Raw genomic sequence first — 12,933 nt, forward strand, 5'->3', positions numbered from 1 at the left:
AAAACCTGAAGACCATCATCATCATCATCACACCTCCTTATCTATATGCCGCTTCTGCCACAGGATCGACAGCCTTTAAGCGGAGGCCGGGTGGCTTTGAGGGAGAGTTCCTGCACGGCAGAAGAGGGTCTCTCCCAACGCAGCCATCCTCCGAGGAGCCTGTCACCCGGCATTGTGCTGTGGCAGTTAAAGCGGTGTTAAACCAGAATTATTTCTGCATTGGGGGGCACACATAGATAGATAGCATTGTTTGAGAGAGAGAGAGAGAGAGAACATTGATCCCTGAAATTAAAGCAGTCTCAAACCGGAATTCTTCCTGCAGTGTGGAGGCATATCTATATATCTATGGACAGGTTGCTTGCCTCTAAGGGTATTTCTTTGGGTGGTTATACATACAAATCCCGCCCGTCCTCCCCTCGGTGTCCGGCTCTTCATTGCCTCGTTCTTGTGTCGCTCACGCGGCGTAAATTTCGGAAGGGGGGAAGAGCGGGAACGCAGGGGGCTTATAAGGGACGGGCGGAGCTGCCACCCAAACGTTGCAAAGTTAACTTTGCCCAGTGATTCCAGAGGTTTCCAAGCAGAACTGCGCAGGCGCAGAATAAACCCATTTGTGTGTATTCGCAGATGGCCACTTGAAGAAATACTGCTACAGGTGAGGTACCTCCATTGAGATAGATATAGATAGATAGATAGATAGATACACAGAGAGAGAGAGAGAGCAGTGAGCTGTGGGAGTTAACCTTGTGTCAAACTGGAATTATTCCTGCAGTGTGGATGCATACACACACACACACACACACATATCATTGAGTTATATATATATATATATAGCATGGATCTGTGGCAATTAGAGTAGTGTCAAACCGGAATTATTCCTGCAGTGCAGATGCAGCCAGAGAACAGCAATAGAAATGCAAAAGCGATGATCCTGGTTTTCGGGCAACAAGTCCATTTCCAAGAATGGTCCAAAAGAGCAGTCAAGGGACAATTGGGAGGAAGAGTCTCTACTTCAAGCCCAGATGAGTAGAAACTACTGGACTAGTAAAAGTTCTTGGTCTGAAAGGAGTCAGGCATAGACCAGGCATGATTTAAACCAAATCACATTTTACAGATCAAGCCATTTCTCAATGCAATATACTCTCTTGGTTTGTTGTGCCTTGTGGATGTTCCCATTTGTCGCCTTTTGTGTAATGTAGTAGCAGCCGTTGTTATTGATTCATTGATGCTGGATGGCCATCTGTCGATGGAGATGCTTTGATTGAGAGTTCCTGCATGGCAGAAGAATGGGGTTGGACTGGATCAGGGCCCTTCTTGGGGTCTCTTCCATCTCTATGGTTCTGTCTTTAAGGCAGGGCTTTGGGTCCTTCAAGGGGCTGCTCTGGCTTTGCCCCAACACCATCCTCTGCGGGGCTTTGCCCATCCTTGGCAGCCTCTTTGGTGCCAGCTGCACCTGCCACTGCTTTGGACTGAGGACATCGATCCCGTTTCCTAGCCGGGTATCTGCTCCTGTTCTGGCTTCTTGAGTCTTGGTGTTGATGAAATCCAAGCAAAGGGAGGCATGACTAAGGCACTCTCTCGGGAGTCTGTCTCATCTTGGCCTGAAGATGTTGCAGTCTTCCATCTCTGCAATGCCTGCAGGGCCTTGCTTGACCCACGCATGCTCCCAGGTCTGCGCATCGCATGGCATGGCATCGGGACGGAGCCCATGCTGCAGGAGGCCCAGCCAGAAGAGAGGCACCTTCGGGGGGGATCGACATAGATACGCTCTCTCTCTCTCTCTCTCCTTTGGGAGGGGGATGGAGGACGCGTCCTGGGAAAGGAGGACGCCTGGGCCAGCGCCGAAGGGCCCGCGGTTGAGGGGCAGGGAGCGGCCCCCTCGCGACCCCGAAACCCGGGGGCCCTCCTCCCCCAGAAAAGAGGGCCGCCCCCTGCCCTCAGTCTTGCCCAAGTCCCCGGATGACGGCCTCCCTCCTCCTCCTCCTCCTCCTTCCTTCCCGGGTTCCGAGGGAGAGAGAGAGAGAGAGAGCCAGCCCCCGGCTCCGAGGGGCGACGGCGCCTCCACTGCGCATGCGCCGCCCCTCGGCAGCCTAGCGGAAAACTCGCCCTCCCTGCTGCCATGGCGACCGCGCCGACGGAGGGAGGGAGGGAGGGGCAACGCAGCGAGTGGGCGGGGCCTCTGTCTCCTGGCAACCGAGGAGCCCAAGGACCCCCTCCCTCCCAGGCGCCTCTGAGGGAGTGCAGAGCGCCTCCTGGGCCGCCTTTCCCTTTCCGGACCTTAGGAGGGATTGCAGAAGGTCCTCCGTTTAGGGCAAGGGATGTGAATGGGGAGTTCCTGCATGGCAGAATGGGGCTGGACTGGATCAGGGCCCTTGGAGCCCCTTCCCACTCTATGGTTCTGTGAGTCAGGATCACCTCAAGGGCAGTTAGGAGCAAGAGCAGAGCCCTGTGGGGCAGGGCTGAGTTTGCCCTTGTCTCCTGGGAGAGCGGTCGGTTGGAATGAGGGCCCAGTGTGGCAGGATTTGCGCTTGCACTGCGCAAGTGTGCCTCGGACGGTGTGCTTCAGATTAAGGCCGGATGGGGCTTTGTCTTTGGGAAGAAGTGCTGCCTGGTTTCCAAAACAGCAAGAAGCCAGAATGTTTATTCACGCTGTAAGCCGCCCCGATCCATCTGGATAGAAATCAATCAATCAATCAATCAATCAGGATGAGTCTTCCTTTCTTTTAATCCAAGATCAAGGTGTGGATCTCATGCAAGCCACAGGATGGAGGCCAGGCAGCTGAAAACGGAGGCAGTCCGACTGGTTGAACGGAAGGCGAAGAGGGGGAAAGAAGGCAACGGGTTTGAATGGCGGACAGCCAGCACAGTGCAGTGGCTTGAGGGTGGGATTAAGACTCTGGAGACCCGGGTTCGAATCCCTGCTCAGCCCTGAAACACTTTGGGCGGTAAGCGTGGGCAAGTCCCATTCCCTCAGCTTCTTGGAGGAAACCTCCTCAAAAGAGGGCCAGCATGGTGTAGTGGTTTGCGTGTGGGACTAATACTCTGGGAGACCAGGGTTCGAATCACTGCTCAGCCTTGGAAAAGCCAGTGGGTAACTTGGACAAGTCACTCTTTCTCAGACTAAGAGGAAAGCAATGGCAAGCCTCCCCTGTTGAAATCTCATAAAGAAAACCCTAGGCTGTGATGGCCACGGCGTTGTCTTGAAGGCAGGTCACAACAACACTTGTGTGGCAGAGACCCAAGGGATGAAGTTGGCCTCCCAAAGGGGCTGTTACTGGCTTGGCCTGCGCTTGTGGATGCAGCAGGTAAACAGAAGGCATGGCAGTGGCATGAGTCAACGGTGTGATGCGGCAGCTAAAATGCGATTCTAGGCCACATCAATAGAAGCATAATGTCTAGGTCAAGGGAAGTAATAGTGCCACTGTATTCTGCGTTGGTCAGAATAATCCGGTGTCCAGTTCTGAGCAACGCAATTCAAAAAGGATCTTGAGAAACTGGAGCCATGTGTCCAGAGGAGGATGACCAAACGGTGAAGGGTCAGGGCACCATGAAGCCCTATGAAGAGAGACTTAGGGAGCTGGGTGTGTTTAGCCTGGAGAACAGACAGCTGTGAAGTGACATGATAGCCCTGCTTAAGTATTTGAAAGGGTTTCGTATTGAGGATGGAGCAAGCTTGTTTTCTGCTGCTCCCGAGAATAGAACAGGAAGCAATGGATTCAAACGGCAGGAAAAGAGATTCCAGCTCACCATCAGGAAGAATGTGTGAAGTCGACAGTAAGAGCTGTTTGATCATGGGAGATGTTGCCTTGGAGGCCGTTGGAGTCTCCTCCTTGGAAAGTCTTTGAACAGAGGCTGGGTGGCCATCTCTCAGGGATGATTTGATGCTGTATGCCTGCATGGCAGAGGAAGGAGCAAGCTTGTTTTCTGCTGCTCCAGAGACTAGGACCCAGAACAATGGATGCAAGCTACAGGGAAAAAAATATTCCAGCTAAACATTAGGAGGAATGTCCTGAGAGTAAGACTGGTTTGAAAGTGTATTCCCTCCATGGAGAGTGGTGGGGTCTCTTTCTTGGGAGGCTGTTTTTAAGGAGAGGCTGGATGGCCATCTGTCTCAGGGGATGCTTTGGTGGAGAGTTCCTGCATGGCAGAAGAAGGGAGTTGGACTGGATCAGGGCCCTTCTTGGAGTCTCTCCCAACTCAAGGATGCTATGCCAAGGATCCAGCCTGGGCCAGGGCATTTGGCTACCTTGTGCCACCCACATGTTCCCCTTTGGCCTCAGGTCCTGCTGCCAGATTCATTTTGCTCCCAAAGCTGCGTATTCCTTTGGGTAGACCTGGTTTGGAGGCATACCTTGCTCTTGGCAGTGCAGAGAGCACCAATTCTTTTCATGCTCAGGTGAAGCGCTCTGAAGCAGGGCACGGCGCATGAGCCATGGCTCCCAGAGACGTGTGCATTTGCTCACGCATTTCATTGAACCGAGACTCGATGCAGCCGCGGCTGGAAGGAGGAACTTGACATACCTGGAAGCCAGAGAAGGGAAAACTAGAACAAGGGTGGAGGCGGCACATTCATTGCAACATGAGTTTTGACAGACCCAAATCCTCTTCCTCGGCGGATCAGAAGGAGCACAATAACATCCAGGCCTTAAGCATGGGATCAGCGGGAAACCGACAGGGAAGATAACAATTCTAAAGCTACTAATCAACCAAGGGCTGTGTAGCATAAACATTCTGGCACCTGAATGGATTGAAATCCACAAAGGGTTCATGGTGAAATCAACCAGTTGGTCTCCAAGGTGCAGCTAGATTCTTTCCCCTTGCCTTTATTTTTTGTCCCAGCGTCTGCAAGCTAAACACACAGGTCTGCAAGGCCGTTTCGCTGTCACTGCAGCACATTCCTTCTGACTTCAAGACATAGAGGTTTATCACACAGGGATTTTTAGATTCCAAAGATCATACCAAATCCCAGCAGCTATCACTGTCTGTGCTCATCCTAAAGGCTGGATGGATGCGAGAATAGAAGGGGGTTGGATGACCCTCCTGCCTTAAGAGGCCGGTTGGAGCCCTTCTGCCTTAGGAAGCGCCAAGCATTTCTAGCAATGCAACTATGCTGAACACACAAACAGAAGGAAGGGGAGGGCAGAGAGAGCAGCGTCCGCCGCTTAGGCTTCAAATAAATGAGGGTTTTTTAAAAATGATTAGCTAGATGTGGCTTTAAAAGAGGTTCCACACAAGCCTCCCTTTAGCACTATGTGATCCAACAGTGCCTTTCTCAAAGCCCTTCCACAAGGGTTACTGAAAGGCAAGTCCTGTTCAGCAGTGATCCTTGAGAAGCTTTGCCCTGACCGTTTGCCATTACTGCAAAGTGAAAAGGAGAAAGACAAATGAAGAAAGCTAGTCATGAAAGCACAGATGCAGAAATAATGAAAGGGTTCCCTGGCTGGGTTCTACCTTGCCTGTCTTCTGTTTTAAAATCTGTGTTCAGTTGCTAAGAGAGATTTGGAGGAAAGCGTAAAGGGACAAAACCTGGCCCAACTCCGTCTGCTCATCACAATCCAGAGAAGCGACAGGGATGCCGAATCGGCATCTGAGAGCAGGAAGATGCTGGACGGCTCTTAGCAAACAGAAACTCAATCCCGTAAGAGGGAAAGGTCTTGATAGTCTACCTGTCGGACCAAGGAGATGATATCTGAAATGTTCAGGATGGCCTGGTGCTCCCCGCAAAACAGAGTCAGGCAACCTGTGGCCCTCTGGGCCTTGATAGACTACAACTCCTATCATCCAAGCACTGGCCATGTTCTCTGGGGCTGGAGGGAGTCAGAGGCTAATATCTGGAGAGCCAAAGGTTCATCACAGAAGCCGAGTTGGAAGAGGCTGCGGGAAGCATCTAGTAGACCATGGTGGGAAAACATCTCTTTGGAGGGTTTAGGGACTGAGGAGAAGAATCCTGGATTGATGGGAATTGCTGCAGTGTCTTAGCCTGGACAAAGTTTGCAGGTGGACATTTTGCTCAGGAAATGCTAGGCTCTGCAAAGGAAAGAGGATCTTCTGTGGAGAAAATAGTTCTGCTCAGAAACTGCACAGAAATAAGTTGTTTCCTGCAGAGATAAGCCTTGAACAGAGGACCTGTTCTGTGCAAAATTCACCAAGTGGTTGTTTTGTGCAGGAAAATAAAGAAATGAATATGTTTCTGCAGGGAAATACTATCCTCTGTACAAAGATTCTGCCTCCTGCACAGAAAACTGTGTTTTCTATGAAAAACCACACCATGTTTGATTTTTACGTCCCAAACTGCAAACAGGGTTTAAAGGCTTACTTGCAGCAGGAGCAAAATTGCTAACGTTAGTCAGTCTTTGCTTCCTTTGAGGAGGAAACAAGTGAAGGATCCCTGCTTCCCACCGGTATCTGGAAGGCCGCTGGCGCAGTCGACAAGACTCTGTCCTCATCCACGGAAGAAGTCTGCATGTCCTGCAAGGCCTGAGACCGGAGTGACCGGTGGCCCCCTTGTCCCTGGGGTCCCTCCCCGCCTGAGAGCCCCCCCCCCCATAGCTCTCGTGCCAGGAGGGGGGCCAGGAAGCACAGATGCAGCAAGAGCCTTGGTACTGTGAGAACGCTCTTTAATGAGGAAACAGAAAACGCACTGCAGGTGCTAAAAACAGCCATTACAAGACTATTCCAACATGTAACGGGGGCAAGAAGGGATGGAGGGGAGGCTGCGCTCCGAAGCCGAGTCCTCCTCTGCGGTCCTGGGAGCCAAGGACTCCGTCGCGCCGGGGCCACCCGGCCTCACACACCTATGGGTACCAACTAGTTGAGGGGGGGGGGGTGCACAAGAAACAGCTCACATTGTCACACTACTTGAGAGGGAGATCCAGGGGGTAAGGGCGTCCGGGGGTGGGGGGCTCCTCTGGCCCCCAAAGTCAGCCAGAGCATAGGGCCTGGGGGGGGGGGTTAGCACCATCATGTTGGAAAGAGATGGAGGGGTGTTGGGGGAGAGTCAGAGCATGCTGGCATCTCTCAGGATGCCTGTTTTTTTGGGGGGGGAGGAGGTGTCCAGCATCCTGGTGCACCTGCCCCCAGCACCTAGCCATTGCAGAGGAATCACAGAGCCACTGGTAAGGAAAGGGATCCTAAGGGCCACCTTAACCCATGGCAGTTTCTGAGGTGGGTCACAGGAGCTACCTTATTCCCAAGCCAGTGAGGCTGCTCTGCACTAGCAACCAGCATGGACAGACAAAGATAGGACACTCTGGTGCTGAGAACCTGGTCCTCAGTCCTTTGCCATCTTGAGTCACTCCTTTGCAAGGCCCAGCTTTCATGGCAAGGAGGGTCATGGCACCCCTGCCTTCCCCTCTTGTCCCCTGTGTGTATATACACAGACACACACATACTTACACACAACCCTGCGGAAGGAAGTGGCTGAGACTCACCCGCATCTTGTCCCTTGGGACTTTGTGGCTTCAGAAGGAGCTGGAAGTGGTAGTGGTGGCCCAGTGCTTGGCCATCCAAGGGAAGGGGCAGAGGAGGGAGAGAAGGAGACCCCTACCATGAGAGAATTCTGGGCAGGGAGGAAGAAGAGAGCTCTCCCTCCCAGCCACATCCTGCTCTAGCCACTAGTCAACCATCTTTCCACCACTCTCGGCTTGAGAGAGGCTGTTTTTTGGGGAGGCAGGGGAAGGAACACCCTCTCAGCTTTGCCGTCATTCAGGTGGGAATATGGAGAAGCCTGGAAGAAAGGGATGGAAGAAGCCTACCGCGAACCCCACGGGGGAGGAGGGGGATGGTGGAGAAGCCCTTCTGGCAAAACCCAGTGGAAAGCCCCCTGCCACCCGCGCTGCAGGCCCAGGGAATGCCACGGCTGGGCGGGTGGGTTGCACCCGCACCTTGCTGCCCCTTCCCTGGCCCAGCCTGGGCCTCCCCCTCTGCTATCCTACTGCTAGTCACACAAACCACCATATATCTGTAATTCTTTTTGCTTCCCACGTGATGCACAAACAAGTCAAATGTCACTTATCCAAAAAACCCAACGTGCAAAACAGAAAGGAACCAGCACAGACAGGCCCCCTCAGCCCGGCCCCCTCCCCACGCCAGACTCCCTCACCCCCACAGCATTTTTGGGCTGAGGGAGCCCCCCACCCTCCACCAGAAAGAGTCAGGTGGGCCCTCACAGCCTCCCTCGCGTTGCGTCGCCCTGCGTTTGTTACAGCTGTGTTGGGTGAGGAGGGGGGCTTGGGCCCCACTCTCTCAGCCTCATTCCCGGGGGGCGGTCTGCATGGCCTTGGGCGTGGCAGGGTGGCCAAGCGCCTGCCGGATGTTGGGCGGCTCTGGTGAGAGAAGGCGCTGCCACCTCAAGGTCACAGGTGTGGGCGAGAGTGGGTGGGTGGGCGGCAGCCGGGCAAAGTGGGGGTGGTGGTGACCGTGTCCTTAGTTGGGGGACAAGTCAGGGGGGCAGCTACCAAATGCCGCTAGACCTGCCTCCGGGGGGAGCGAGAATCCGGGCCGAAGCTCGCTTTGGAACATGGTCATCGATTTGAGAACCTGCAGCAAGAGAAACAAGGGAAGGAAGGAGAGAAAAGGGGAAGCAAAGGGTCAGACTGGAGCCCATGAAAGGGTGGCTTATCCCACTCCCTGAGCAGGCAGACCCCAAAAAGATCACAGCGGAAACCATCCCTATAGGGACCCCCTAAACAGCTCCAAAGCCCTCCGGAGTGGGACTCAGAGCCCTTCCATGAGAGGTCCCAGAAATAGTATGCAAACTTGTGTAAGTTTGGGTAAGGAGCAGCAAAGCAAGAGATGGGGAGAGGCAGGAAAGAAGAGGGAAAAGGGAATGGAGAAAGGGAGGAAGAAGAGGAGGAGGAGACTGCCATTCTATAGCCCTTAGGACCTTCACCCTGGTCTCCACTTCAGGACACAAGAGTGGCGGACACAAGATCAGGGAAGGGCGTTTGATCTCATGCCTAGGTCATGGGGGGGGGGGTGTCTGGCTACTTTCAGAACCTCAGACTGGAGAACAAACTTCATCCAACAGCGTTTTTAAAAATGTCTGCAGAGCCAGTGTGGCCCAGTAGCCCGAATGTGGAACTAGGGCGGCAGGAAACCAAGGTTCAAATGGAAACTCAACTGGATGACCCTGGACAGGTTAAACACTCTCTCGGCCTCAGAGGAAGGCAATGGCAAACCTCCTCTGAGGAACTCCTGCCAAGAAAACCCTAGCAGAAGAGGCAACCTGCCCAGAGGGCCGCTATTAAGTCACAGTCAGCTTGAAGACACATAACTACCACACTTCTCAAGCAAGGCTTGTGAAACAAGGTTCATGTCTCTCATATTTCTGGCCACTCAGCTGAACTGAGTGAAAAATTTGGAAGCACAAAGTTTGAATGAAGGAACAATTGTGGCTTGTGTGTGTGTGTGTGTGTAGAACCTTTTCCCTTTGGCTTCATGGAGCAGCAGATTCTCCTGCGCCAGTTCATCGCACACAACAGAGCCATGAAAGAGGGAACCCCACATGCATCCACACTTCGGGTGCAGATACCCTGCCCTCCCCTGGAAAAAACACCATTTCTGTCCAGATAAACTGCACTCAGCTCTGAAGGACAGATGTCCCCCTAAATCCAGGAACTGTCACCTCATGGAGACCCTGTGGGCATCACCTCCATCAAACTAGAGGAAGAACAGAGAACACTGAAGTCCCAATACAAGGAGGAGTATCAGGGGAGAACATAGCAGGAAGAGGTATAAAGCCTCCCCTCCTCACCCCACCCAGAAGCTGCTCTTTATATCACTTTATTCCTCTCCTCAGAAGCTGCTTTTTACACATAGAATCCTAGAGCTGGAAGAGAGCACATCCAGTCCAACCCCCGCCATGCAGGAATACACAACAAAAAATGTTGGGTTCCTTGCATTTGAAAAGCCCAAAGACAACGAGGGCAGTTCATTTGCAGGCAGTTGCTCTAAAATAAAGTACACCTCTTTGGGTCTCCATTGCTGACCCAAAAGGTGGGGAAAGGGGATGAGAAGGAAACAGGAGGAGAGCAGGGAGAACCTGGCAAAGCTGGGACCTTCCTAGGGACAGAAGTGTTCCCAGCAGGGAATCTGAGGAGGAGAGAGGGCTTCTATGGAGAAGGAAAGGGGCAGCACACTCCCTCAAGGACCAGGTTCACAGCTTGGGCAGGGATACAAATTGTTTCCCTGCAGATACTGATGGACTGCATCCCCCATCTGCTCCAAAAAGCATAGCCCATCATGAGAGATGCTGGGCATTGCAACCGAGAAAGGGGGTGTATGCACAACCTATATACATGCACGTATAAATATGTATAAATAAATAAGGACTGGATGTCATCTTAATACAACCCTCAGACCCTGACTTGGGCCTATTTCCCAAGCTTTGGTCCACTCCCCCAACAGCCAAGGTAACTCTAGGTGCCCCCTTTCCTTCCCTTGCTTCAAGTGTCTCCCATGTCCCACTCAGCCTCCCCATCTCCCTTCCTCAACTCTAGCCAAGACAGAAGCACCCTCCACCCAGCCCACAACACAGGTGCCCCTTCTCACAGTGGCCAAACCCAAGATGAGACAAGGGGAAGAGGTAGCGCAGGGGGCCAGGGGAATCGGAAGAGGTTGCATCTGGCTAAGAAGCAGGGGAATATTGGAAGAGCGCATGAGAGAGGGTAGGGGGAAGGTACAAAGCTGGGCACAGAAGCATGAGGGGCAGGGAGGCAGGGATGGCCGGAGCATAGGGTTTGCAGCCGGGGGCATCAGTGGAGCAGGGGATGTGTGTGCTGGGGTGGGAGGACAGTCGGAGCATCCTGGGTGTGTGGGGGGGGGGGCTGTGGGGCAGGGGAGGGGGCCTGGGGCTTCTTCCCAACCTTGGTGTCCTCCCCCCTGAATCCCCGCTCCAGCCCTGCTCTTACCGGAAAGGCTGAAGCCGGACTCGTGGAGGTCCCTCATGCCCCCATGTCTCGTGGCAGGCCGGGTGGGGGTGTCTGCAAGTGGTGTCCCCGTCTCTTTTTTCCCGGCGTGCACAACCACAGCCACGTCCCCCAGGTATGGGGTGCGGTCCACGCCCTTAAGCTTTAAACGCTAATTCGGAAAATAAAAATACACAAAAATAAATACACAGGCCCTTCCCTACAAAATGCTTCCTGTGGAACCTCTTGCCCTCCCTTCTGCCCTGTGGGGAAGTGAGTGGGAGGACTGACCCCAAACTTCCATGGGGAATGTGTGGAAGAGCTCAGGGGAGTGAGAGTAATGCATCCCCCATGGCTGCATAAGAAGAACCTGGGCTGGGGAGGAGACAATTGCCCCTAGCCAAGCAGGGTCTGCAGTTTGCTTAGACCCTTGGGGTGGGGGCTACCTTCCTTTTCTCCTGGAGGCTCCAACCCAATCCTTGCATCTGCAAAACTAGGGCCAGACAGCCTGGCCTCTCGACCACCATCTCCTTGTGTTCTTGGAAGTCAATCCTTCCCACCTTGGCTGAGCATCAAGGTCTTCTAGAGAGGGACCATCCTCCAGCCCAGCCCTCCTCAGACCCCTCTCCACAAAAATACTCCCTTGGTTCTCCAAACTCATCTCACTGCCATTCACACAGTACATGAGAGGGAATTCAGCCCTTTGCACCCCCCCAAAGGATTTTTTTGAGGATCTGCAGGGCTTGGAGCCACATTTCATTCTTCCTTCCTCTATAAAGTATAGGTGGGCAATTGTCCAGTTGGCATGCGCGCGCATGTGTGTGCGCGCGCACACACACACACACAGAGGGAGCTTGAAGAGATACACTCTACCAATTTTTTAAAACAATCACCCAAATTCTCCCCCCCCCCCCCAAAAAAAACCACCCATTTCCAAATCCCCCATTTTTTAATTTTTACTCTCTCAGGGCCTTTGTAAACCCAGGAGAGGCCTCTCTTCCAAAAGGGAGTGATTTGGACCTCAGCATCTGGCTCACTTCATGTTGAAATAAAGGACCTCCTGGGGCTAACAATGGGCTGATGAGAAGGTGGCGAAACTGCCCTTGTCCCGTCCCCAAGGGACACTGGGGAGCAAAACAGGTTTAAAAAAAGTTTGGAAGCCCCATGCAAGGCCCATGGGTGCATTCCTTCAACCTCTGTAGCACTGTGGCATTGTGAGGAGGGTACAACTAAGAGGGCAAAGGGGTCAGATTAAAGGGCACTGGACCCCCTAATCCCCTGGCAGACTTGCATTGCTCCACTCAGTGTGACCAGTGATTTCACCATCTCTATCCTCTGCTTTCCATTATAACAGGAGGCTCCAGTGACTCCCAGTTCCTCTCCAGCTTCTCTCCCACACAAACCCCGTCCTCTCCTTGAAATTGCCATTGTGATGCCCTCTCTGCACTCCTCATAAAGCGTTAAGAATATGGTCTCAGCCCATCTCCGCCACCAACAGCCACTGACATTTTGACATCCGTTTTCTGCATTCAAGTGTCAAACTCCAAAGGCACAAACTGGGTGCGCCACATGCCTGGTCCTCTGCACCCTGCTTGCCTCTCCTGGCTCCCAGTAGCTCTGCTCTTGTTCTAGGCAGGTGTTCCCTCTGACTGAGGAACTCGCCTATGGAAGCTCTTTGCTCCAAGGAGACCCCAAACTGCAGCAGTGTGTGGCCAACCAATCCAACAGCACTGACCCAGAGCCATTGCTCTCATCATATCAGAAACCGTCCTGAACATTTGTATAATTCCATCCATTCCAAAACATTCTGCATTTAGGACCTTGTTCTATAACCCTTATAAGCGGGGAGCCCAATATGGCTGCTCCTCTCCCCCTGCACCACCAAAATAATATGTGAACTTCTCTTAGCTGAAGAAACCCTCACATATCCCCCTGGAAGGATGGGGGCGGTGGGATTTTACATGGTGGGCAACAAGTGACTTCTGGGCATTTCCTGTTCGGGGAAAAGCTTTTCCTAGGCCTAAAAGGA

General features: G+C 53.0%; 1 protein-coding gene across 5 annotated transcripts in view; it reads right to left on the minus strand.

Annotated features, from left to right (window-relative positions):
• Positions 1 to 6,607: 6,607 nt before the first annotated feature.
• Positions 6,608 to 12,933, minus strand: part of DPYSL5 (dihydropyrimidinase like 5) — a 60,766-nt gene continuing 54,440 nt past the window's right edge. For 4 of the 5 annotated variants that reach the window (XM_089528675.1, XM_089528676.1, XM_089528677.1 and 1 more), the window contains 2 exons: positions 10,908 to 11,076; positions 6,608 to 8,535 (listed from right to left, as the gene is read on the minus strand). In XM_089528675.1, coding sequence (XP_089384801.1) covers positions 8,450 to 8,535; positions 10,908 to 11,076 — 255 coding nt within the window. In that variant the 3' untranslated portion in view covers positions 6,608 to 8,449. The remainder of the gene's footprint in view (positions 8,536 to 10,907; positions 11,077 to 12,933) is intronic. The other variant, XM_089528678.1, reaches the window with a different exon arrangement.

Source organism: Sceloporus occidentalis, unplaced genomic scaffold (assembly GCF_023333645.1).
Source record: "Sceloporus occidentalis isolate IW3139 unplaced genomic scaffold, rSceOcc1.0.p SCAF_6, whole genome shotgun sequence".
NCBI lineage: Eukaryota > Metazoa > Chordata > Lepidosauria > Squamata > Phrynosomatidae > Sceloporus > Sceloporus occidentalis.